The sequence below is a fragment of the Aegilops tauschii genome, chromosome 6 (genome assembly GCF_002575655.3).
Source record: "Aegilops tauschii subsp. strangulata cultivar AL8/78 chromosome 6, Aet v6.0, whole genome shotgun sequence".
Lineage (NCBI taxonomy): Eukaryota > Viridiplantae > Streptophyta > Magnoliopsida > Poales > Poaceae > Aegilops > Aegilops tauschii.
Genome location: NC_053040.3, coordinates 115,856,172 through 115,881,800, shown reverse-complemented (window position 1 = coordinate 115,881,800; position 25,629 = coordinate 115,856,172). Strand labels below are relative to the sequence as shown.

Genomic DNA, 25,629 nt, shown 5'->3' with positions numbered 1-25,629 from the left:
CAAAGGTCACTCCCACCTTTTCTGTGGTAGTGTGTCACTTGTCGCAATCCGAGAGTTTGGGTGAGACCACGCACTAGAGGCACGGGTGGGTTTGTTTGTGTTTTTCCGTAGATTCATTTTTCAGAATGTTCTTATCTCTTGAACCGTGTGTCCAAATCATGAACCGTTTTCACCATTGCGTTTCTCGTGTCAAGATATTTAAAATCAGATTACATGTTCGTAGGTTGCGACGAACTTATTTTTGAGCAAATCTATGCTTCCAACTAGTAGTAACTTGTACTACCTCCTTCCGGGTTTATTAGGCCCCTTTGTATTTTGGGTCCAACTTTGACCATGCATTTAAGTAAAAAATATATAAAGTATTTGTTACACAAAGTATATTATTGGATTTGTATTTGAACGAGGTTTTCTATGGTATAGTTTTCGTGACATATAATTTATATTTTTTAGTTAAATTCAAGGTCAAACTTTGGCTCAAAATGAAAGGGGGCCTAATAAACCCGGACGAATGGAGTACTTCACACCGAAGCACATATGTGCTTCACTTATGTGGAAACACAATTATCTTTGTTTGTGAAATGTGGAGACATAATCATCATGCATGAAGCACAACTATGAATCACACGAAAACCAAAAAACCGGGGTAAAAAAGAGAAGAACCAAAAACCAAAAAGAGAAACAAAAAATGAAAATAAAAATATCAAATTTCCTAAAAAAACAAATAACATGTGAATGTGCTTTTCACATGAAAAACACACATGTGCTTTCATACGGAAAGCACGCATGTGATTCACGCCGAAACACAACTGCACTTCATGAAGAAGCACACACTCCTGCTAGACGTAAAAAAAACCCAAAGAAACTAAAGAGTCCAACCCCCCCCCCCCCCCCCCCCCAAAAAAAACCAATAAAAACAAGAAAACTAAGCAAATTTTGTAAACCCAAAAAAGTCAAGAAAAACTTCTAAGAATCTCAAAAAGCATATGCAAAAAACAAAATTTAACGTACTCCTACGGGTGCGCCTAGCGCACGACACGTGGCACCGTTGGGTGCTCCTGCGGTATCCGCTGCAACTCTCCCGCAAGGGGTTCATGTGGGATAGTCCATCTACTAAGAGGGAGAAAATGGAATTAGGAAACAAACAGATTAAATCAACATTCTCAGCCCATGGGTAACTCTAAAGCTTGTTTAAGGGCCGTTTAAACACACAAACACATAATTCGAGGGGATCGAGCAAGTTGCCCAGCCCGAATCCCCGAAATCACTGATTAAGGGGTACCTTTTGCAAAGGTCACTCCACCTTCTTTGGTGCTGACAAGTTGCACACTGTCGCAACTTTGCATTTTCCCCTTTATTTCATAGATACATTGTTTCAAAATGTTGAACCGTGCGTCCAAATCATGAACCATTTTCATCATTGAATTTCTCGCCCCGAGATTTTCAAAACTAGATCGCATGTTAATAGGTTTCCATGATTTTTTTTTTCCAAAAAATTGGGAATAAAGAAACTGAACCGAAAAGACCAAACCAAACCGAATAAAATGAAACCCAGCTGTGCTTTTTCTTTTTTTTCATTGAAAGGGCAGCTATGCCTTTTCCTTTTCAGAAAGCACAGTTGTACTTCTCGCAGAAGCACAGGCGGCTGCATTTTTTTATTTTTGGAAAGCACAGTCATACATCTCATGGGACCATAGGTTGTGTTTTTTTTCGAGGAAGCATAGCTGTGCTTTTCTTTTTTCCGGAAAGTGCAGAAAGAAGTGTTTTTCTCACCAAAATGTAGGGAAAATCAGGCAAAAACCAAACCCCCCAAAAAATAAAACAAATAAACACATGCAGAAAGAAAAACAAAATCCCGAGGGTGCATCCAGCATGCGACACATGTTGGTGGCTGGGCGCACCAAGTGGCGCTCCCAGCCCAGGAAAAGTGCCCGCTGGGTTTCCCCGAAGGCATCTCACAGCAACAGAAGAGCATCAAACTTAGAGAAGTAAGTAGCATTTCAGTATCGCACAAGAAATGTATGAGATAGTCCATGCCAAAAGAAATTTCAGAGGAAAAATCCTTCTATTATCATGTGGAGCCACTTGAAGGACAAAAAACAAAAAAAACAAGATCACAACAGATTACTAGATACATTGATCACTGGATCTTCAATGCTTCAAGTTAGCAGTCAATATGAACATCAAAATCAATATCCAAACTGGAGCTTATTAAATTTACTCTGTAACAAATTAATATTTTGCAATAGTACCATTTCAGGCCGAAGAAGAAAACAATTGCAACAAATGAGTGCACAACAACAGCGGAAGAAGAACTAGTATATCTTCTATGGTCATTTGTATTCTTGGAAATTGACATGGCCGGTGGCTTGCGCGTGTTCCACAGCTTCCTGCAACGTTTAAGGGCTTTCAGTATCCCTATAAAATAGGTTTCCCCACAGATTGGTAGAAATATTGTGCGGTTAAGGCATTGAGAGTCTCACCTTTTGACCAATGACACCAATTTGGCACACGCCGCAGCGCAATGTAAAGTTTGCGGTGTCTGTGTAGCTCCTCTTCCTACAAATTGCATGCCCAACCAAAGTCAGTAACATTTCTACCAAAAATATTATCTTGGTTTATAGTCAGCTGACAGATTACAGCTGCTTTCTGACAATCTCGAGACCAGAAGGGTAAGCTAAAACGACTACTCGTGATCATGCTGACAGATTAAAAAAAGGACTAGGAACTAAAGCTATTTAGCACCACATTAATTACAGAACAGGTCACGTGCATTTATTTTTAATTATTATCAGTGCAAATTTTACATCGTGTTACAACACCCTCCATATGCATTACTCATTAGAATGTTCAGTTCAATTGCTGACCACTGACCATTAGCCACAATCAATGTTTGAAGAGTTAAAAATATAAAGGTTACATGCTGAAATAAGCATTATGGTTCGGAACACTTAAGTGATAATAGACAAATACATACCTATGTGCCTCCTTCGCTAAGTTAAGAGCAAGGCCTTCTACTGGACCAATGGAACGGTTCTGGTCAACAACGTAGATGGTCTGATCAAATTCTTCTGGTGCCCCTTCAGCTGGAGACATCTGAATTTTTGTTGATAAAAACAGATAAAATTAGTTAATACCGCATTGTGTCGTTTTCAATAGTGGGTTGCTATCACAAAAACTTACTGCTAAAGCATCGTAATGCAACCCATCATAAATGAGCATTGCCCTCTCATTGTAGTTCTTCCCCTGTATCAGTGGATGTAAAGGTAAGAACTAGCAAAAGATTCTGAACAAACAGAAGTAAACATATAGAGCCACCGACCTGACCATACAGATCACATCGTGTTGTCTGGATGTCATATGCAGCAATTTCACGCCCATAATATTCTGACAGAATTGAAAGTTCTATGGCACCTTTACAATGAAAAGAAGTGAATTAGTGAACTAAGCAGCAGCACACACTGACATATGATGAAAACCGCCATCAAACAAAAACTTATATGAAAATTAGTGTTTATGCCTGTAACAGATGTAGAACAGATACACCTCCACTGACCAACTGGAGTGCGTCATGTTACAAGTGGTTGCTTTGCACCACAAGAACAACAGAACACATGAACTAATTACAGAGGTAGTAGTATATTACTAATGGAGGCTTATAGTTTTATGGTAGAGATGCCTAACGAGGAATACTGAGTTCTTGAGTCATGGCAATTTTCTTAGGATAAGATCCCGATATTATGTTTTTCTCTTGGGGCAAGGAGGATGTCTAATGCAAATTCTGGGACATGATATGACTGCATCGCTACCAGTCTTCAAACAAAATTGTACAGGAGCATTTCAAACTAAGTAGTTTCAGCATCGATATTGCTGCACATGAATCATAGCACTGAAACTCACCTCCCCACTTCTCAGGGTCCATAATCCAAGCACAATACGCTTCATTTGGTTTTCCAAGAAATGCTTCGTTGTACTTTTCAGGATCACTTGCAACCGCTGCTGCTATGACCTTCAAGCAAACAGGGAATAAGAAGTAGCAAAGTCAGCACTGTAAGTTTAGAAAGGTAAGCAAAGATGAGATAACACGTACAGTCCAACAATTTGTAAATAACAGTTTCTAGCTAAAAGGAACATCATGGTGTACAAGATAATGTTTTATTGTTTCATTTATCTGACCTACACTAATGTCATCTTCAATCGTGTTGGCTTTTGTTTTCTACAGATAGATTGTACAGACAGAACACATCTAGGTTATTGACACACATGATTTGAAGGACAAAATATCGTGGAAGTATTTGAAGGACTGATGTTTTGAAGCTGCTGGTATGTGAATGATGCACAATTACTTCTGCATTGGAGGACTGAAGCTTATCATTCAAAAATCGATCTAGGGTACTTGTTAAGCATGCTATGCTCATTCTACTGTACATTAAATGTGTTGTGGTCTCAATTTTCTGTCAAAACCAGTAGTGTGATGACTTGCAACTGCATTGATTGGAACAGCTTTTCTGGATGAGATGGTCTCATGCCGTTTTGACGACAATACCGAAATATCTTAAGAGTCATATATGAGTTGCTGGATGTTAATTGAACTGATATAGATAAAATTCTTCTAGAACGTATATAATGACATATTTTGATCAACTGATGCGATAATGTTCAGTTGGCTCTGACAACACAGCAGTTGTGCCAAATTGCCAAACAGATATCAGAATCAGTTACCTGTCTGAGCTCAGAAGCCTTATTTTTGTTATGCTCCATCACATAACTGCACCAAGAGAGGTGTTGAGAAGCACAGTCAGCGACCGCATCATCTACGAAATCGTTTCCTTACTAGTGCAACATATACAGGTGCGGAATCATACCCGACGGCATTGAAGAGGCAACTGTTGTCTGAAGGGATGACTCTCCTCACAACAACGCCTTCCATTTCCACGCAGCCAGGAAACACGTCTGAATCGCTGAAACGGCGAACAAAGATTCAGAACTGCGCTCAAATAGGACTGGTACTGCACACATCCCAATCGACTTTTTCCACTTGGAATTAGACGTCAGATTGAAAATAACGGAAAAATAACAGCAAATACATAGTAATGCATACTACTACTCGAGACAGTGTACATTTTCACTTGGAACAGGGAGAATATGCCCAGGTTGACATCGTGACGTAACAACTAACAACAGCAGGCATTGCGGACGCGTGATCTGCTAATTCGAACCCCGCGTAATGGCGAGGTACCACGCCCGAGCGGCAACTCCTACCGGCTCGGCGCTATAACGAGGCAAACGAGACGGTACACCATAACCAGGCAACCCACCCACTCGCCAACTACCACCAAGAAACGACCAATTCGAACCAATCCCACACTATCAGGTGGCACGGCAGGCAAGAGGCGTCAAGGGATTCGGACGCTCGCGAGCTGCGGCAAAGGAGAAGCAAGCAGGCGGAATCGCGCGCGCGCGCACGCACACACACACACAAACCTCGCGAGGAGCGCTGGCGGGACGAACATGTACGTACCGGGAGGCAGGGCGAGGGATTCGGCTCAGGCGCGCGGCCAGGCGGCCTTCCGGTGAGGTAGAGGAGGAGGAGTCGGCGGCGGCTGCGTCGGAATCGACGGAGAGCTCTGAATTGGGGGAGGGGTAAGAGGAGCGCGGGGGACGGGGAAGGAGGTGTATGAAAATGGGCGAGGTACGGAATGGAAAAGAAAGAAGGCGACGGGAGGAAGCAAGGAACCTGATCTGGAGGGAGGGAGCGGGAGGCAAGTTGGGCGGATCTGGCACGCCTCTGCTTTCGGTTTTGGGACTTTTGGTTTTCGCTCCTGGGGCTTGGCTGCGGTGGCCGAGCTCCCCGGTCCAGGTGTCCTGCCTGGCTCGAGGTGACCTACTTTGCCTGAAATGTTATCGGCTGCAAGGCACTTGAGAAACTGACCAACGGGAGAACACCATCCTCCTCCAGCCAGCCAGCCAGCTTTTCCGTGTCCTACATGCGTTTCATAATGGTGGAACTTCTTTTAGGGGTAAACCGACAGACAAGACGGCCCAACCGTAGACCCCATCCCCATTTTTCGTCCTCGCTTGTCCGTTCTGCTCTATTTCCAGCCCAAAGTTGTTCTGGACTTGGGGCAAAAGTGGACAGAAAACGGACGCGCTCACCTCCTCTTCGTCCGCTGTGCCCGGGCGTGGCCCACATGTCACCCTCTCCCCTCTTTTCTCTTCCCTGGCCCACGAGCCCATCCACCCACCACGAACGCATGCAGCCACGGGCGCGCGTCGACCAGAGCGGCACGACGCCAGGCGCGGGCGAGCGAGCTAGCGCGGGCGGACACGACGACGCAGGCTGGCGCGCAGGCGAGCGGGAGGACGGTGGGGGTGCTGCGTGCGCTCCGGGGGCAGGGTGCGATGTTGCGTTGCGGGCGCAGCGGGGCGCGGCGCGGGCGGGGTGGCCGAGCGCGGCGGGACACGGCGGGCGCGGCGCGGGCGGGGTGGCCGAGCGCGGCGGGCGCGGCGCGGGCGGGGTGGCCAAGCGCGGCGAGCAACGCGCAGCGCGAGCTCGAGGCGGCGACGGAGCTGCGGCAGGCGGGCGTTGCTGCACGCGCGCGGCGTGAGCTCGAGGCGGGGCGGGGCACGTCGGGCAAGTAAAGGGGGTTCTAGTATATATTGGTCGAAATGTGCGGGGCGCGAGCGGGGTGGCCAAGTGCGGCGCAAGCTCGAGGCGACGTCAGCGCGTGCGAGCAGGCCGGGCGAGGCGGACAGTTTTGGGATGGGGTTGCTGCATTGGGTGCATGCACGATCCTAGAACAAAACACGGACATGGACGTTCGTTTTTCTGTCCCAAACGGACAAAATCCGAATGAAACGGATAAAACGGACGTCGGTTTAGGGTCTAGCGTTAGAGTTGGCCTTAGGAAGCCTGGCCAGCTTGATTAACCATCCAATTGCCACATGCAAAAGCCAGACAACGCTAGACCCTACAGATAGGAGCGACACTCTTTGAGCAAAGTTTTTCTTCTTCTTCTTCAGAACAGCTTCGAGCAAAGTTCTCAGTATTTTGCCAAACAAAGGCAGAAAGAATCTCCAAAAAGGAACATGCCTCCTAGCCAGCCCAAGAGCCACCATTGTACTACTGTTTGAATACAGGAACAGGTCCCTCAAAAAAAAAGAATATATGGACAGAGCCCATTGCTTTTGCCCACCGCCGCCAGAGCAGGCTGCTGAAGGCACCTTTATCCGGTTGTTTCCCTATTCCTTGTCCCTACCCCCAACAACTTGCCTCGCAGCTTAGCATGCACGCACATGGATATGGCTGATACGAATAACTGAAAAAGAAATCTAATCCACATTTCGGCAATGGATATACAACACCACACAAGAAAAGGATAACTCAGCACCCATCATTTCGTCAAAATATTTAGTACTGTATGTTATGGTGTCCAAGCAAGATGCCCACAAGTTGCCACCGGAGCACAGCAGCAGTAGCATTCAAGTGGGCGGTGCCAGAGTTCACACATACACCAGGAATTACCTTCTTCCCGGTTTAAAAGGCCCACGCATATACCTAGATGAACGATTTGAGCAATGTTTATATCTCACAAAAAATATACCGTTAGAGCAACTCCAACGGGGCGACCCAAACGGACGCGCGTTTTGTCCGTTTGGGTCGGCCAGACGGACGTACGCGTCCGCATTTTAAAATGGGTCGGCTTGACCGTCCAACGGGGAGGCCGACCCAAATGTGCCGCCGTGAAAAAAAAAAATAAGTTGCACGAAATAAACATAATTAAACATAAAGTGGCCGGTCAAACGCCGGCCAAAGTTCACCTAAATCTAATAAACATTAAAAAAAAGTCTGCTGCCGCTCGACATGCTGCCCTAGACGTCGTCGGCCTTGCTCTTGCCCTTGCCGTCAACGCCGCCGTCGTCGGTGAGGTCGATGAAGACTGGAGCAGGGCCAGCCCACCCGAACGCCGCCTGGTACGCTGCCAGGGCAGCCTCCTCCGACGTCTGCTGGGGCGGCGGCATTGCGGCAAGCCGCACGCGCTCCTCCTCCTCCTCGAGCCGGAGCGCCTCCGCGTCGCGTTGGAGCATGGCGTCGTAGCGCATCTGCTCCTCGCCGTCGGCCTGCTCCTGGCGGAGCCAATGCTCCTTCCATCACTCGAGGTGGGCCGCCTCCTCCTCCGGCGTCGCGGCGAAGTGGACGGGAGGCGCGCTCACCCACTCGCGGTACTGACCCGTCCACGAGTAGGCCTCCTCTGGCCAAGTGGGTGGAGGTGGGGAGCGCTTACACGTCGGCTCCGGCTTGGGCTGGACGGGCGGCGACGGTGGCGGTGGCGGCACGAAGAGCGGGGTGTGGACAAAGTCCCCCGCTGCCGACAGGGCAAGGGCTTGCTCCAGCCCATCCCAGTGCGCGTCCTCCTCGAGGCGGCTAGCCTCCAGCGCGTGCTGCAGGGCCTCCTTGAGGGCGGCTTGGTACTCCGCCTCCGCCTCCATGTCCTCCGGCTCTACCTGCAGGGGCGGCGGTGGGAACGGCGGCGGGACGGCGTCCACACCCGAGCGCCGTTGCTCCTCGTGTTCGAGGGCGAACCAGGCCTCCCAGTTGGCGGAGTCGGCGGCGTACTCTGGCAGCCGACGCTGCTCCGGCGTGAGCTGCGCGCGGCGCCTGCGCACCTCGTCGTCGTGCGCCCATTGGGTACGAGGAACCGCCGGCACCGGGATCCGCTGCGGATCCAGATGCCAACGGTGCGGCAATGTGACATCGGGGTACGGCAATGGCTGCCTGTACTCCCAGTGCCACCGCGCTTGGTGCACCGGGATGTGCAGGCGCCGGCGACCAGGGCGGAAACGTGTCGCCGCCGAAGAAGGAGGAGGGGGAAGGAGAGCACGGGAGGACGAGGCGCCAGGGGTGCCCTTGCCCTTGCCCTTGCTGCTGCCGAAGAGGCCCATGGCTAGGGTTTGCGATCGCCGGCAAGGAAGCAAAGGGAGTGGTGGGGGGGGGGGGCAGATGTGGACGGGAGAAGTGGATGAGGCCGACCCCGCCGCACGCGTGGTTAAAAAAGGACGCTTCCACTGGCTGACGCGTGGGCCCGCTGTCGGTGGTCGTCATAAATAAGATGACCGATGGCGGTTGGGTGGCCGCCAGGTGGGGACGCGGCGGACGGCGAGGAGACGCGCGGCGCGTCCACTTCGCGTCCGCGCCGACGCATTGCAGATGCAATTTTGGACCGGAAATGGGTCGGCACGGACGCCAGGCGGACATAATTTGAGTTTGGGTCGACGCGTTGGGCCGCCACTTTTGTCCGCGCCGATCCAAACAGACGCGGGCAGACGAAATGGGTCGCCCCATTGGAGTTGCTCTTAGAGACTTCACATCTGACATTTTTCTAATGATATACTTTCGTAACATACAATTTGTATTACACTGGCCGAATTCCCGATCTAGGGTTGCGTGTGGGTTTAAACCGGAAAGGACGGAGTAACATGCTCGGGGGCCTCTGATGGCATACTTCTCCAGCTCAGTTCAGGAACATGAATTCTTTTACCGGAAGGACAAGTTCAGGGTGTCCTTGTATTGCTAACGAAGAAGGTCAAAGTTACATGACCGCATGAGCCCTGGCCCTGGCCACACATTTCGATCCCCAGCCAGGCGATTTGTAAGGCAGTTTAAGTACAATGCATTTGACTGGTTCAGCCTCAGGCTTTCTCCGTGAAAATGCTGCAAGAAGGCATCACGCCTGGGTGTATGAGTGCATGGTGTGTATTTGTTCGGATGGAAACGGTGAATAAGATGGTATACTTTGTCTTACCTCCTAAATGATAAGGGGAAGTTGGTGTGCTTACCGTGCCGTTTCATTAGAAGGGAAGAAGTTTACGTATGAAGTTTAGTGTTTCCGTGCGCGCTATGGAAAGCTAATCTGCCAAATATGCTGCCCAGAGACCTCATCTCCTGTTAGATAAAGCAAACAGAAGTTCAGTCAGTCAACGTACTTATGATTCCACAGGTATAATATGCTCGCTACTTATACTCAATAGTAAAAACCACAACAATTTCAACACAGTAACAAAATGGGTGACACACTGGTATCTCGGAGGGAGTACTTTTCTTTGACATAATACGCTGATATCTACTTCATAAGCAAAGAAGAGATAGTGATGCCTTGTCGTAAAAGTAACTGACGAGACTTTCTTACCAGTTCGCATGAAAATCAGCCATTTTGCCAGTCAAGGTTAACAGTGACAACAAAGTGGATTTCTCTCTAAAAGCTGCATTTGAGAAGAATACAAAAACGAAAGATCAGCTAACCAAGATTCGAAAATCAATAATGACTGGCATGATAATAAGAAATTCTCATGGGAATCTAAAACAGAGAATGAAATATTAGATAGGCTAAATAATATTAACTCAAAGTACAAGTGGAAACATATGAAAATCAAACCCCATATGAGGACATAATATTTAGTGGAATCATAGGATTTACAAGGTCCTATTAGCCCTAACTGATGCTCATCAAGAAAGGAGAGTATGCACATAAGTCAAGTTTTGGAGCACAAGAATGTATGTCTTGCTACATAACAGAAGTATAGGCAAATGTGTCATCCAAACTTACTCTATCAAAAAACGATATTGTCATTCTTATTGCCCATACAGATATTGATCTCTATCCAGCAATCAACATGCTCAAAATCTAGTTTCTAGAAGAGTAGTGGCATGTACTCCCTCCGTCCCAAAATAAGTGTCTCAACTTTAGTACAAAGTTGTACTAAAGTTGAGACACTTATTTTGGAGCAGAGGTGCAACTTACACATTCATTTCTCAACTTACATAACCATGAGAATCATGACATCTTGAAACAAGCAACATTTGATAAGGTTACTATGTATTTATGCGATGACTTCCTAATCCATACAGTGACAAGAGCAACTCAATTGAAAATGGGTACGCTCACCTCCAAATTACAAACTCATGAAAGGAACTTCTGATGCCACCGAACTCTGACCAGGTGGCTTTCTGGGTATGGTACCATTTCTTATCTTCCTTCTAATGGAATCAACTTCATGCCATAAGTTCTGGTTAGCGTAGATGTTGGACAGAAGCACACCAGCACCTCCTTTATAGGAACAAACAGAATCAATCTTCTGGAGAACTAGTTCCCCAATCTCCAGATCATTATTGACACTGCATGCACTCAGCAATGCTCCAAGAATTGCCAAGTTTGGTTCAAAAGGCATGTTGTCAATAAGCTCATAAGCACGTGAAAGAAGCCCTGCCCTGCTGAAAAGATCCACCATGCAACCATAATGCTTAATATCTGGGTTGACCCTGTATTCACTCGACATGGAATTGAAGATTGATATCCCCTCATCCACCAGTCCAGCATGGCTACAAGCAGACAGAACCACAATGAAGGTGGTTGAATCCGGCAGTACTCCCACCTCTCGCATGCTTAAAAACAAAGCAACCGCTTCGTTGCCATGTCCATGAGAAGCCAACCCTGAAATCATGGTTGTCCATGAAAGTAGGTCCTTCTCATGCATGAAATCAAACAGAGCACGAGCTGACTCTATGCTACCACACTTTCCATACATATCCATCAGTGCATTCGTCACAATCAAATCGCCTCGCAACCCCACCTTCTCCACGTAGCCGTGCAGCCCCTTAGCATACTCCAGGGAGCCAAGACCAGCACCGGCAGAAGCAACCGACACCAACGTTGCCACGTTAGGCCTTGCAACCTCCTCACTACCCCTCATTTCCTTAAAGACCTCAGCAGCTCGAAGGTGCATTCCAGAGTCCACATAACCAGAGACCATGCCGGTCCATGCAACCAGATCCCTGGCCTGCATTTCATCGAACACCCTGCCGGCGGGAACAGCCAGGCCACACCCAAAGTACATGTTCATCAGCGCCGTCTGCGTGAAGACGTGGGAGCTGTAACCAAGACGGACGCTCTTCCCGTGCAGGGACTGTCCCAGTGGAGTGTCACTGCCGGAACAGGCATGGATCAAGAAGGGGAGGGTGTAGTTATCCGTGGGAACGCCTCGGCGCCGCATTTGTTCGAACAGGCGGAGGGCGAGGCTTGGAGGCGACGCGCGTATGAGCGAGTTGAAGGAGAAGGGCGAGAGGGAGGAGGCTGGAAGGTGGGAGAGGAGGAGGAGGGAGAATGTGAGGGAGAGGCGCGAGGAGGCGAGGATGAGGCGGGAGGCGACGAAGGGGTTGCCGGCGAGGCCGGAAACGAGGCAGTGGGAGAGGACGGGTAGGAGGGCGCAGAGGGAGGCCGGAGGAAGGAGGAGCGGGAGAAGGCGGCGGTGGCGTCGGAAGAGGGCGTTCGCCGCCGCCCATGCCGGAAGGGGAGGAGAAGACGACGGCGGGGCCATGTAAACGACAGTCCGGAAGGCATATCCTTTGTTACGTATTCTTGAGGGGAAAGCGTATATGTACACAAGAGAAAAAAAATACTTTTCTAAATATAAGTCTTTGTAGAGATTTCAGTATGGACTAAATATAAGTCTTTGAGGAGATTTCACTATGGACTACATACAGAGCAAAATGAGTAAATCTATATTTTAAAATGTATTGAGATACATCCATATGTGGTCCATACTGAAATCTCTACAAAAAGAACGGAGAGATAGTACCCATGCTATCCCACCTTCCCGCCTCCTACCGCTCGCCCTTCTCCTTCAACAGTTCAACTCACCCAGGTTATCATGAAACGGTTCCAACTTTTCTCTCACCACCCGCTCTGCACAGGCGATTGTGAGGCGATCTTCTCTGCCTCCTTCCTTCGCCTGTGTGGCTATGGGTCCTCGGCCCCTTCAGCTACCGCTCCGGCGGCCCGAGGGGCCGGGGACCCGGCGACTTCGCTTCGACAACAAGATATGATAGGCTTAGTTTTTCTCGAAGGTGTTGCATTTGTGGTGGAATCAGCGCCGCGTCGGAATAAGATGACTCTATTTCTTCCCCACCCTAGTGATGCTTCGATCAGCAACGCCCGAAAGCAGGTAGCCCCCGTGTCTCGTCGGACTTTGGTTTTGACGATGTTAGGTTATGGTGGCTGGTGCTTGGCGTCTTCTTGGACGACATCGTCGGCTGGTCCAAAGTATGCAGGTGTCTTGGAGTGTGGTGTGCGGATGGCGACGCTCTTCTTCTCCGATCACGTTGGATGAAGACGACGTCGTCAAGATCTGGCAGACTTGGGGATGGTCCCCGACCGACATGCCACAAAGACTCGGTTCCGTCGCCTCCAACGGACCGTTTAATCGGTTCCCAAAGCAGCATGGTCTGCAATGGAGTTCTTCTAGATCTGGATGTGGAGGCTACTTGTGTTTTTCTTCAACAGTGCCATGGTGACGGCGATGATCGACGTCGGTGATGATTAGGTTGGGCATATGGATCTCCCAAAGTAAAGTTGTAATTTTTTTTTTGGAGTCCTTTGTGCAAATCTCCAGGACACTAGGCACTCTATTTGTCTCATGGAGTGACCACATATGTATACATTGTAATTTGTTTGTTTAATGGACAATGTGGTAATTCCTTAACAACAAAAACTCAGCCAGGTTGTGCTGCATTTTCTGGATGGGCAGTGGGGATTGGATTGGCCAAGATCAATTCTAGTACATCTTGGGAATTAGACACTGGACTCATATCATCAACACCAAGGTGTTCTCTTTTCTTGAATAAAGAGGAGAGCATTGTCTTCCTCTTACCCATGATTGTCCTTGACAAAATACACATGAATCAAACAAGTGACCAAATGTTTCACAAAAACAGAGGTAGCACCGCTCTAACTTATACTTTTTTTGAGAGTACGCAATCGCGTACCATATTTTTATAGAAGGAGAGAAACAATTTACAAGAGACCTTATTTTGGTGCGGACACCAACCAAGGTACACCCACACCGACCACTCTATCTAGCCTAATCTCTCACGGAATGTTGTAAAGCTCCAACTCCAGCAAGCGGCATATTCGAGTCTCTGATGTCTTCAATACACCCACAGCAGCACACATACATGAGTTTTCTGCAATGTTATATCAATGGACCAGGCCATACATACAAATGTAAAGATCACTCGACACAATATCTAGTAGTAGTGTGAGAAAATAAATCTGAGCACGGGGGAGCCATGGCCCCAGCTCGTCCCCGGCCAGCTCCGTCTCTGCTTCAACTCACTCATCCTTCGCCTCAAACTCTTGCCCCCATGCTTGTTTGATCAAATAGTTGCCTAGTGTTTTTATAAACACATGCACCTTCTTGATTGGTGTTTATTCTGATAACGTGTAAGGATGTGCCACGTGTCCTATTGATTTTATTGTGGGAGAAGGAAAAAATGTTATCAAAAATAGAAAATAGTGATAATACTTAATTATAATTATAAGTTGTCATGTTTTTTCTGACAACCTTGTAAATAAAGCATTTTCAAGGCAATTTTATTGTTAGAAACCTTATGATAGCATCCGGCTAGGCGGCTACCCTATCAATTGTTAGGTACTCTCCCACCTTCCCACCTCTTCGTTCTCCTTCCATTCAATTCACACATGAGGCGTTCTTTTGGACTCATACATCCTTCGTCCGTACATATTTTGACATCACAAATAGTGACAATGTTATTTTACAATTATCGGGCATCAAGTTTTTTTGGATTCACATATAAATTGTTTTCAAGTCGTCAAAAAACAATATGATTTCGTTTTGATGAGTGGCCTCTTTTCCATCTGGTTAGCATCCAACTTTTGTTATAGAATTTGGTGAGCATCCAACCGTGACAAACCTTATAACAAAGTTATGTGACAGAAAACATAATGAACACTTCATAAGTCATCTGAACATATTGATAGTGTATCATTATTATTATGATGATGTATGTACACATAGTTGCCATGCTAGACCTAAGGCTCAATCAAATTATTATTCACCATCAAGTGAAACACTAACTCTAATTAACATTTCGACATAAACTTGATTAAATCATTGAACGTCCTCAGTAATCTATGCAAAGAAGTTGCACGTTGTCCCATAAACCCCTTCCATTTCGTAGAAGGCGCCATGGCCATGACCAACGCCATGATCGGTTTGGTTGTAGCCATAGCCAGCGCTAAGGTTATTGTAGCCATAGCCCGCGCCAAGGTTACTGTAGCCGTAGCCATGGTTGAAAGGAAGAGATAGAGGTGGCGGCGGCGGCGGCATCATGGGTGTAAGCGTATAGCTGACGTTACCGCCCATCAACGTCATCGTCGGGTCTACGGAGACGTCATTGCCGCCGCCGCCAGCGCCGTCACCAGTGAACGGGCCGGAGCCGCCGAGGTAGTGGAAGAGGCTGCTGGCGTCGCTGCCGAGCCTCATCGTCGTCGCGTCCATGGCCACCTCTTGGCTGCGGGTGCCGTCGGCGGGGAAGGTGCCGGAGCCATGGTAGTCGAAGAGGTTATTGCTGTAGCCGCCGCCCGTCAGCTTCATCGTGGTGCCCATGGCCACCTCCTTATGACCGCCGGCGGACGGGTCCCCCGTGTACGACGAGCCGGGGCCGAGGTAGCCGAGGAGGTCGCCGGGGCCGGCCGTGCACTGCTGCATCATGGCGTCCTGGGCGAAGATCTCGTGCGCGCGCATCCCGGCCTCCGCTTGGACCCTCTCGAGCGCGGCGAGCGCGGCCTCGAGCTCCGGCAGCTCCCAGCGCCGCATGTCGCCGTCGATCCAGACGCCGGCCGCGCGCACCTCCGCCTGAAGCTCCTTGCCCCTGCGCGCCTCCGCGTCCCGGGCCTTGATCAGCTCCTCCTCCTGGCGGAGGAGCTCGCTCAGATCCGTCTGCTGGCTCGCCGCCTCCGCCTCCGCGTCGCCGGAGGACGAGAGGAGGAAGCGGTCGAGGACGGCGTCGACGGAGGTGTGGCCGTAGGTGTAGGGCTTGCCGGCGGGGGAGAAGACGATGAGCGCCACCTGCGCGCCGCAGAGCACGGAGAGCTCGAAGGCCTTCTTGACGAGGCCCTTGCGGCGCTTGGAGAAGCAGACCTGCAGCCGGTTGGCGTCCTCGATGCGCTCCATCGGGATCTTCTTGCGCCCCTGCGTCAGCTTCTTCGTCCCCCCTTCCTCCCCGCCGCCCCTCTCCGCCGCCCTGACCATTCTCCACGACGCACGCCGGAGCGATCGGTCGATGGCGAGGGCGCGTTCGCGTGTATGGAGAGAGGCGGAGCCGTCGGTCTACGTGGCACGTGCGATGCAGAGGACGCCCCCACGTATATATAGGATGTAGGATGCCAAGGAAAGAAAGGAATGATTTTCACCAGAAAGGAAGGATCCCGACGACATTGTGATTGATTGACCGATGCACAGATCGTGAGTTTTTCTGACTGATCTGTCAATCAGTAGAGAATGCTGGGTTGGATGATCAGGTTGTCGCGGCGGAGTTTCCATGTTCACGTCGAGAAATCGAATTTCTGGCCAACGGTTGGTCGCCTCGCCGGCGACACCACGGCCGGGGCCGCCGGAGCGGGGCCGGATTGCGCGGTGCTTCCTCTCGTGGCAGGTAGGTGTAGCACCAGACGTCGCGTGCGCATGCAAACCGAATGCAATGGACACGTACGTGGTAGTAAACCGGCGAGTGTACCGGTACCACTTAACGTGCGAAGTACGTTGCACGCGTCTCGCCGTCGGATGCGCTCGGTTTCCCGGTGAGATCAAGCACGCGATCCGGTCAGGGTGAACGGCTAGAGACCTTGAGTACGGGCTAGGCGACTGGTTTGGTTTGGTTTGGATCTGGAAACGCCGTTCATAGCTTCACCATACTGAGAATTAATAGTACAAGACCCACAACTGCTGGATCTTGGTAGGAAATGCCTGTTTTGTATTATACTCCCTCGGAAAGTATATAAAAAGTGTTGATTTTGTCTTGAGCATGTGTTCTTGCATTGTAATCTTTCTCCCTCTATATGGTCTATATTGTCTCTGTGGGATCCGAGTTATATCGACCTTGCGATGTTTCACATTCGAATGGTAAATTATTATTTTGAAAAGAAAAGACATGAGTGATAAATTTAGATGAAATATGTTTATTTGGTTTTTCAAGAAAAACTCAAAATAGTTTCCACCCCACTTTATAAATAAAGACATCATCATATCCATACATCAAGTTCAAATGTAATGAAATGAAATAGTCTACTAGGTCATCAACACAAACACGCCCAAGAAAAGTATATGAGAGAAATAAAAGAAAAAATACCACCAAATGGCCACAAACTAAGGGGCCTGCTGCAAGGACAGACGTCGAGCGGCAACATGCATCGCGTCCATCATAAGTCACAGACGCTCACAGGCGCGCTGCCTAGACAGCGGGTGCCAGTGTTGCAAAAATGCAAGGAATTTGAAAATCGAGTGAGAAGCCCGTCTAAGAAAGACCCTCTCAATCAACATCTTATTGCGCGTCGTCCATAGTGTCCAAGCTAGCACCGCAAACACAAGCCAGGAGAGACGTCTCCTCCTACCGGTCTGGTTAATTCTGGATTGAAGGGACTCAGCCAGGTCCAGGGCCTCCCAATCAAGTCCTAGAGCCTCATATACAAAACTCCAAAGAATACTTGCCGCCGTGCAAGAGTAGAGGATGTGGGTCCCCGTCTTCGGGACTACACAAAGAGGGCACAACCCATTCCCCGGGCCGTATCTCTTGATCACCTCTGTCCCAGATGTGAACCGATGCCTCAACAATTGCAAACAAAAATTTTGATCTTCAAGGTCAAGGTTGCTTTTCCCATAATGGAAGTAATAGTCGGTCGACGACACAGAACATGGTATGCCGAGGCGACAGAGAAAACACCCGAAAGGGCAAGATGCTAGGAAATAGTGTTTGGAATACCACAAGCACCGGCGGTAGGGCAGCCCGCAAATTAGCCCACTCTACGGTCTCAACGTTGATAACCCACAAATAGAGGAGATCGCAACGTAGAGTATTCAACCCAAATTTATTGTTTCGACACAAGGGGAGCCAAAGAATATTTGCAAGTATTAGCAGTTGAGTTGCCAATTTAACCACACCTGGAGAACTAAATATCTGCAGCAGAGTGATCAGTAGCACAGTAATATGATAGTTTGATAGCAGTGGTAGCGATAGCAACAATAACGGTAACAGTAGCAGTAGTAGTTTTATAGTAACTATAACAGTAGCAGCAACAGCAGTAGTAACTTAGCAAAGATCAATATGTGAAAAGCTCGTAGGCATTGGATCAGTGATGGATAATTATGTTGTATGGCATTCATCATGTAACAGTTATAACCTATGGCGACACGGAACTAACTCCAATTCATCAATATAATGTAGGCATGTATTCCGTATATAGTCATACATGCTTGCGATAAGAACTTGCATGACATCTTTTGCCCTACCCTCCTGTGTGAAAGAACATGCGGTGCCCCCATGTTTGGTTTTGGTAATTGATGACAATCTCTATGGACTAATGGTTGCCTTGAGTTATATTTGAAGGATTTGTCCATAGACTTTTCTTGGAGTCCATTTGTTGGTTTCAAGGAGAGTGTGTGATGACCAAGGTGCTTTTCAAGGAATTACCTAAAGATTGGTCATGTGAGAGGTTGATCAAGACTAAGTCAAAGAGTAAATCAAAGTGATCAACTCACAAACCGTACAAGATGTACCAAGGGATCAAGTGATCCCATGGTATGGTAAGCATTGTACATTACGCTTTGTATGCTAACCCATGGTATTCGTGAGAGTTCTTTGTGGGTTAGGTTGCGGTGTGCAAGTTCAAGTGGAGCATCACGAAGAGATCAAATGCTTGAAGCTTGCCGTCCATTGTGGTAACAATGGATTTGTGAAGATGTGCGGAAGAGTGGCTCACCCATAGTGGAATATGGGGAGCAATCAACTAGTCTTCATCGAGCCAACACAATAAAGAAAGGTGGTCCAACTTGAGGGAGTCAAGATCGTCATCATCTAGCTCAAGTGGACCATGTGCAAGGCAAAGGTTTGCCCCTGATAGGTTTTCTATTTTACCGGTCTCATGGTGGTAGTTGGGAGACCGGGTTATAGGATCGATTGCCGTACTATCAAGGGGGCTCTCGTTGAGTAGTTTGATCGTATCGTTCGTAGAGAGCTCAAACAATTGCATCCTTGCATCATCTTTCTTGGTTCTTGTTTGGTTCTCTTTGTGAGATTTGGAGCTTATGGTCATCTTGATGACAAGCTCTAGTTCATCAAAAACGGAGTTCACATGCATCTTCTATGATGTTTTCGATGTTGGAGGTTCTGTCGGTTCTTCTCTGTTGGAGGTTTCCCTCCTCTTTTTGTTAGGCATACCTTCCCTGCCTCTTCTTACTATAACCAGTCGTTGTTTCGATGCTACGTTGTCTTGTTTCCAACAAGCTTGAGTTTGCTCAATTCGGAGCTCATTTGCAGAAGTTATGGCAGTTCTGGTTTTATGGGATCCGTCTGTTGTCTTTAGCTGCGTTTTGGAGGCATCCAAGTGCTAAAGCCTCTGTGGCGTGCGGTAGTACTGCTCAAGGGAGCGGTAGTACCACAGGGGCCAGCGGTAGTACCGCTCCTGGTGAGCGGTAGTACCGCTGCCTCTAGCCCAGAACGCTGGCGCGCACGGAAGTAGGCGCGGAAATAATTTTTTACTTCCGCGCCCTACGCGGTAGTACCGCTCCTGGTGAGCGGTAGTATCGTTGCCTCGTGTCCTGGTGCTGTTGCGCGCGGTAGTAGGCGCGGATGTAATTTTTTACATCCGCCCTTACGCAGTAGTACCGCTCCCTGTGAGCGGTAATACCGTGCCGACTTTATCTCGTAGCTAGCTCCAGCGGTTGTAGGCGCGGCAGTTATTTTTTACATCCGTGGTCGCGCGGTAGTTCCACAAGGGCAGGCGGTAGTACCGCTCCTGCAGTAGTACCGCCCTGTTGCCCCTTTGCAGTGTTGTTTCATTGGGCTTCTGCCGCCCTAGCGGTAGTACCGCTCGTAGGAGCGGTAGTACCGCTCTGTGCGGGCTGTGAGCATAACGGTTGGATTTTCCCCCTCCTATAAAAGGGGGTCTTCTTCCCCAATGAACCTAATCCTTTGAGATCGTGTTCTTTCCCCATTGTTGACCTTATTTGAGCTTGCTAACTCTCAATCCCTCCATGGATTCTTGCTAGTTTTTGAGGGAAAAGGGAAAGGAGATCTAGATCCACATTTCCACCAATCACTTCCTCCTCTATGTGAGGGGAACCCCTTGGATCTAGATCTTGGAGTTCTTGGTGTTCTTCTTCTTGTTCTTCCTCTCATTTTCCTCCCTAGCATTAGTTGCTTCGGTGGGATTTGAGAGAGAAGGACTTGGGCACTCCGTGTGCCCTTGCCATTGCATTTGGTGCATCGGTTTGAGTTCTCCACGGTGATACGTGGAAGTTACAAGTTGAGAATATTATTACTCTTGGGTGCTTGGTACCCATGAGCTTGTTCCTCTTGGGTGCTTGGTACCCTTGAGCTTGTTCCTCTTGGGTGCTTGGGCGCCCTAGACGGTTGGTGGTGTTCGGAGCTCAATCATTGTGGTGTAAAGCTCCGGGCAAGCGTCGGGGTCTCCAATTAGGTTGTGGAGATCGCCCCGAGCAATTTGACGGGTACCGGTGACCGCCCCCAAGGGTTGCCAAAGTGCACGGGTTCGGTGACCACCCCCAAGGGTTGCCATTTGTACGGGTTCGATGACCGCCCTCAAGGGTCCCTTAGTGGAATCACGGCATCTTGCATTGTGCGAGGGCGTGAGGAGATTACGGTGGCCCTAGTGGCTTATTGGGGAGCATTGTGCCTCCACACTGCTCCAAACGGAGATTAGCATCCGCAAGGGTGTGAACTTCGGGATACATCGTCGTCTCTGCGTGCCTCGGTTATCTCTTACCCGAGCCCTTTACTTATGCACTTTACTTTGTGATAGCCATATTGTTTCTTGTCATATATCTTGCTATCACCTAGTAGTTTATCTTGCTTAGCGTAAGTTGTTGGTGCACATAGGTGAGCCTAGTTGTTGTAGGTTTTGTGCTTGACAAATTAACCGCTAGGTTTATTTCGCATTTGTTCAAGCCTAAATCGTAATTATTTTAAAGCGCCTATTCACACCCCCCCTTCTAGGCGACATCCTCGATCTTTCACCGTGGCAGCGGGGTCCATAAGGAAACTAAGAGATATTAAGGCTCCTTTTAATAGAGAACCGGAACAAAGTATTAACACATAGTGAATACATGAACTCCTCAAACTACGGTAATCATCGGAAAGAATCTCAATTATTGTCACCTTGGGGTATGCGGATCATAACACGTAATAGGTGCATATAACTTACAAGATAGGATCAAGAACACAAATATATTCATGAAAACATAAAGGGTTCAAATCTGAAATCATGGCACTCGGGCCCTAGTGACAAGCATTAAGCATAGAAAAGTCATGCCAACATTAATCTCAGAACATAGTGGATACTAGGGATCGAGCACTAACAAAACTAACTCGATTACATGATAAATCTCATCCAACTCATCACCGCCCAACAAGCCTACAAAGGAATTACTCACTCCCGGTGGTGAGCATCATGAAATTGGTGATGAAGAAGGGTTGGTGATGAGGACGGTGATGAATCCCCCTCTCCGGAGCCCCTAACGGACTCCAGATCTGGCCTCCCGTTGAAGAACAAGAGGTGGCAGCGGCTCCGTATCGTAAAACGCGATGAAACTTCTTCTCCTATTTTTTTCTTGGGAAATAGGAATTTATAGACATGAGATTAGGGTCAAGGGAACCACGTGGGCCCCACAAGGCACCAGGGCGTGCCTAGGGGGTGGGCGTGCACAGGTGGCTTGTGGGCCACTGGTGGCTCCCCTCCAGTCGATCTTCGCTCCAGTATTTTTTATTTATTTCATAAAAAATCTCCAAAAAGTTTTGTCCAATTCCGAGAACTTTTATTTCTGCACAAAAACAACACCATGATAATTCTGCTGAAAACAACGTTAGTCTGGGTTTGTTTCATTCAAATCATGCAAATTAAAGTCCAAAACAAGAGCAAAACTGTTCGGAAAAATAGATACGACGGAGACGTATCAACTCCCCCAAGCTTAAATCATTGCTTGACCTCAAGCAATTCAGTTGACAAATTGAAAGTGGTAAAGGAAAACTTTTACGAACTCTTTTGTTCTTCTATCCATATATATGCTTAAATAGTACCCAGTTTTCAGCAAAGATCATAACTAACTATGCAAATGATAACTCTTAGAAATTATTTTCACTCATATCAATGGCATATCAACTAGCGAGTAACAATAACATATCTCAAATGCCAACACTTTGTCAAAATAATCATGATATAATATGACAACATGGTATCTCGCTAGCCTTTTCTGAGACCGCAAAACATAAATGCAGAGCACCTCCAAAGTTCAAGAAGTGACTAAACATTGTAATTCATGGTAGAAGTGATCCAGTCATGATGCACACAATATTAACTATACACAATGCATAAGAATGACAATAGTGCTCTCAGGACTGGTGCTTGTTTTAGAAGGTGGTGACTCAATAATAAAAATAAAATAACATGAAAGTAAATGGATAGGCCCTTCGTAGAGGGAAGCAGGATATGTAGAGGTGCTAGAGCAGCAGAGCTTGAAGCTTAAATGAGAGATAAATGTAATTTTGAGAGGCATGCCTTTCTTGTCAATGTCATGACCGAGAGTTTTCAATATCTTCCATGCTAAACTAGTTAGCGGCGGTTCCCAAGAGAAAAGGTAATATTTACTCCCCCTCCGCTGAATCATCGGGTGCCCTCCATACCAACAACTTTTCGGGGGAGTTTGTTTCATTATTTTGCGATCTGATCATGGGATTGGGCATCCCGATTACCAGCCAGCCCCTCTCGTGTAAGGACAAGTGAATAAACACTCATCATGAGAATAACCCGCTTAGCATGAAATATAATGGCAGCCCCCTGTCGTTTCATGAGCGGTATGGGCACACACAAAAAATGTTGATCTGAATGTTTAGAGGTGACACATGCAAATTTACTTGGAATGAAAGAGTAATAACGCATGTAGGTAGATATAGTGGACTCATCTAGAACAACTTTGGTTTAGGCATCTTTGAGATATGTTAGTTGTACAACAACTATTGGCTTTGATATGTGAATCATTGAGATGCATAGGCATTTTTGTTGTACTTATTTGAATCTTATGAATTGGTTGTGAATCTTGCAAGCTGTGAAACACGACATGATAATGTAGATGACAACAACCCTAACAAGCTGTTCAAACTTGGTAGTATTGTCTGTGTGGAAGTGCGGCAAATGAGCTAATCGCGTGCATCCTGAGAATAATAACTCTAATTGTTTTGCATGTTGATTTTATGGCATAGATAGAATGAGTCAATGCTTTTCTTATTTTAAGAATAAAATTTAAGTAAAGCGACCACACTAACACTCGCTATTATAGTGCCAACGCCGACCCTCTCATGAACGGACGTGTGGCTGAAATAGGTTTCTCGGCTTCCACGCGGATTTAATGGAGGTGTTTGAATGCGTCGAGGAGGCGTGTTCTGCCGGGCGTGTAGCAAGCGAGGGAGGAGGGGGTAGTAACTGTTGCCGACTGTACCCACTACGTTCACTGGCGATTGCAGTTCCCCAAGAGTGAAAAAACAAACTTCTACCGCTGCCTACTCACTACGTTCATTGGTGATTGCAGTTTCCCAAGATTAGAAAAAAATGAACTGCTACTATCCCCCCCCCAGTACCCCACTACACACCGATCATCAATGTAAATAAGTATCCCTTCACTGTCCATATATCCCCATCGTCTTCACCTTACCCCTGCCCCCAATCCCCACAAAATGAGAACCACCACATCAACTCTGTGTGAGTCTCCAATGGTGATCCGAGGGGTGAGCCTGCTGGATGTGGACTTTATCAAGGAGTTCACCTTTGAGTTCACCACTCAGACCGATGGCAGCACCAAGCTGACTGTGATGTACACCAATGATCTGGACTCGGTGAAGCACTGCCTCGCCAAGTTCAAGTTGTACCTACAGGAGGAGAAGCACAACGTCGCGGGACTAGTCCTTGTTCCCATCCATCTATCTTCTGACACGGACCAGCGAATCATCGTTGCCCAGGTATGCGTGCTGGATGAGGTTCTCTTCTAGCACTAATATAGGGCCATCAGGAGTTCTGGAGCACTCACCCATTTCATCGGCACCGTCAACTACACCTTCGCTGCGGTGGAGAGCAGAAGAATGCCACTGTGCTTTACGATTTGGCCATATGGTGCAAGAAGCTCATCGACATCCAGAAGCAATACAAGATCATCGACAACGAGCAGGAGAAGGACTTCGTGGTTGACCTCGTCGCGGCCATCCTCGACCCCCACTATGCCAACATGAAAGAAGACGTGGATACGAAGGACGAACATGTGGGAGATACCTCTGAATCTAGCCTACAACACGTATGCAGCCAAGGACGCATACGCATGACGACATGTAAAGGTGGATCTTGGACATGAGGGCGAGTGTGCTTAGCGTAACTGAGGAGTACACGGACAGCCATAGCGTCATGACCAAGCGTGCCAGGAAGATCTGGATGGTGTAGTTTGTCTGTTTAAGCACCTTTATCATCTGAGTGTTTCATGCATTAGCTTATTGCTACCTCTGAAGGAAATATGCCCTAGAGGCAATAATAAAGTTGTTATTTATATTTCCTTATATCATGATAAATTTTTATTATTCATTCTAGAATTGTATTAACCGGAAACTTAGTACATGTGTGAATACATAGACAAACAGAGTGTCACTAGGGTTAAGTTTCCTAGCCATAGACATGAGTTGTCATTTGATTAACGAGATCACATCATTAGAGAATGATGTGATTGACTTGACCCATTCCGTTAGCTTAGCACTTGATCGTTTAGTATGTTGCTATTGCTTTCTTCATGACTTATACATGTTCCTATGACTATGAGATTATGCAACTCCCGAATACCGGAGGAACACCTTGTGTGCTATCAAACGTCACAACGTAACTGGGTGATTATAAAGATGCTCTATAGGTGTCTCCGAAGGTGTTTGTTGGGTTGGCATAGATCGAGATTAGGATTTGTCACTCCGAGTATCGGAGAGGTATCTCTGGGCCCTCTCGGTAATGCACATCACTATAAGCCTTGCAAGCAATGTAACTAATGAGTTAGTTGCGGGATGATGCATTACGGAACGAGTAAAGAGACTTGCCGGTAACGAGATTGAGCTAGGTATTGAGATACCGACGATCGAATCTCGGGCAAGTAACATACCGATGACAAAGGGAACAACGTATGTTGTTATGCGGTTTGACCGATAAAGATCTTCGAAGAATATGTAGGAGCCAATATGAGCATCCAGGTTCCGCTATTGGTTATTGACCGGAAATGTGTCTCGGTCATGTCTACATAGTTCTCGAACCCATAGGGTCCACACGCTTAAAGTTCTGTGACGATCGGTATTATGAGTTTATGTGTTTTGATGTACCGAAGGTAGTTTGGAGTCCCGGATATGATCACAGACATGACAAGGAGTCTCGAAATGGTCGAGACATAAAGATCGATATATTGGATGACTATATTTGGACATCGGAATGGTTCCGAGTGAGATCGGGAATATACCGGAGCACCGGGAGGTTA

General features: G+C 47.7%; 3 protein-coding genes across 5 annotated transcripts; all 3 read right to left on the bottom strand.

Annotated features, from left to right (window-relative positions):
- Positions 1 to 2,108: 2,108 nt before the first annotated feature.
- Positions 2,109 to 5,783, bottom strand: LOC109735494 (OVARIAN TUMOR DOMAIN-containing deubiquitinating enzyme 2). The gene is made up of 9 exons (XM_020294711.4): positions 5,519 to 5,783; positions 4,863 to 4,958; positions 4,720 to 4,765; positions 3,898 to 4,006; positions 3,320 to 3,411; positions 3,181 to 3,243; positions 2,975 to 3,093; positions 2,481 to 2,556; positions 2,109 to 2,387 (listed from the first exon to the last, which is right to left on the bottom strand). Exons 2-9 carry the CDS (start codon positions 4,925 to 4,927, stop codon positions 2,331 to 2,333), a joined length of 627 nt encoding a protein of 208 aa, XP_020150300.1. The 5' UTR covers positions 4,928 to 4,958; positions 5,519 to 5,783; the 3' UTR covers positions 2,109 to 2,330.
- A 3,568-nt stretch (positions 5,784 to 9,351) lies between these two features.
- Positions 9,352 to 12,427, bottom strand: LOC109735506 (pentatricopeptide repeat-containing protein At5g06540-like). Of its 3 annotated transcripts, none has more exons than XM_020294724.4 (4): positions 10,941 to 12,427; positions 10,185 to 10,257; positions 9,801 to 9,940; positions 9,352 to 9,709 (listed from the first exon to the last, which is right to left on the bottom strand). In XM_020294724.4, the coding sequence occupies exon 1, from the start codon at positions 12,367 to 12,369 to the stop codon at positions 10,948 to 10,950; it is 1,422 nt and encodes a 473-aa protein (XP_020150313.1). In that variant the 5' UTR covers positions 12,370 to 12,427; the 3' UTR covers positions 9,352 to 9,709; positions 9,801 to 9,940; positions 10,185 to 10,257; positions 10,941 to 10,947. The 3 variants fall into 3 exon arrangements, with proteins under 3 accessions (XP_020150313.1, XP_020150312.1, XP_073357251.1); XM_020294723.4 differs by having other exon boundaries at positions 9,835 to 9,940; XM_073501150.1 differs by having other exon boundaries at positions 9,352 to 9,940.
- Positions 12,428 to 14,877: 2,450 nt separating this feature from the next.
- LOC109735500 (uncharacterized) lies at positions 14,878 to 16,104 on the bottom strand. The gene has a single exon (XM_020294717.3). It carries the CDS (start codon positions 16,102 to 16,104, stop codon positions 14,983 to 14,985), a length of 1,122 nt encoding a protein of 373 aa, XP_020150306.1. The 3' UTR covers positions 14,878 to 14,982.
- Between the last annotated feature and the right edge of the window lie 9,525 nt (positions 16,105 to 25,629).

Bases quoted from the DNA above. Each gene is read 5' to 3' on its own strand.
- LOC109735506 (XM_073501150.1), bottom strand. From the start codon at position 12,369: ATGGCCCCGCCGTCGTCTTCTCCTCCCCTTCCGGCATGGGCGGCGGCG.
- LOC109735494 (XM_020294711.4), bottom strand. From the start codon at position 4,927: ATGGAAGGCGTTGTTGTGAGGAGAGTCATCCCTTCAGACAACAGTTGC. The intron at 4,766-4,862 runs GTATGATTCCGC...CTCTTGGTGCAG, and splicing joins TGCCTCTTCAATGCCGTCGG to TTATGTGATGGAGCATAACA. The intron at 2,388-2,480 runs GTGAGACTCTCA...TAAACGTTGCAG, and splicing joins TTGGTGTCATTGGTCAAAAG to GAAGCTGTGGAACACGCGCA.
- LOC109735500 (XM_020294717.3), bottom strand. From the start codon at position 16,104: ATGGTCAGGGCGGCGGAGAGGGGCGGCGGGGAGGAAGGGGGGACGAAG.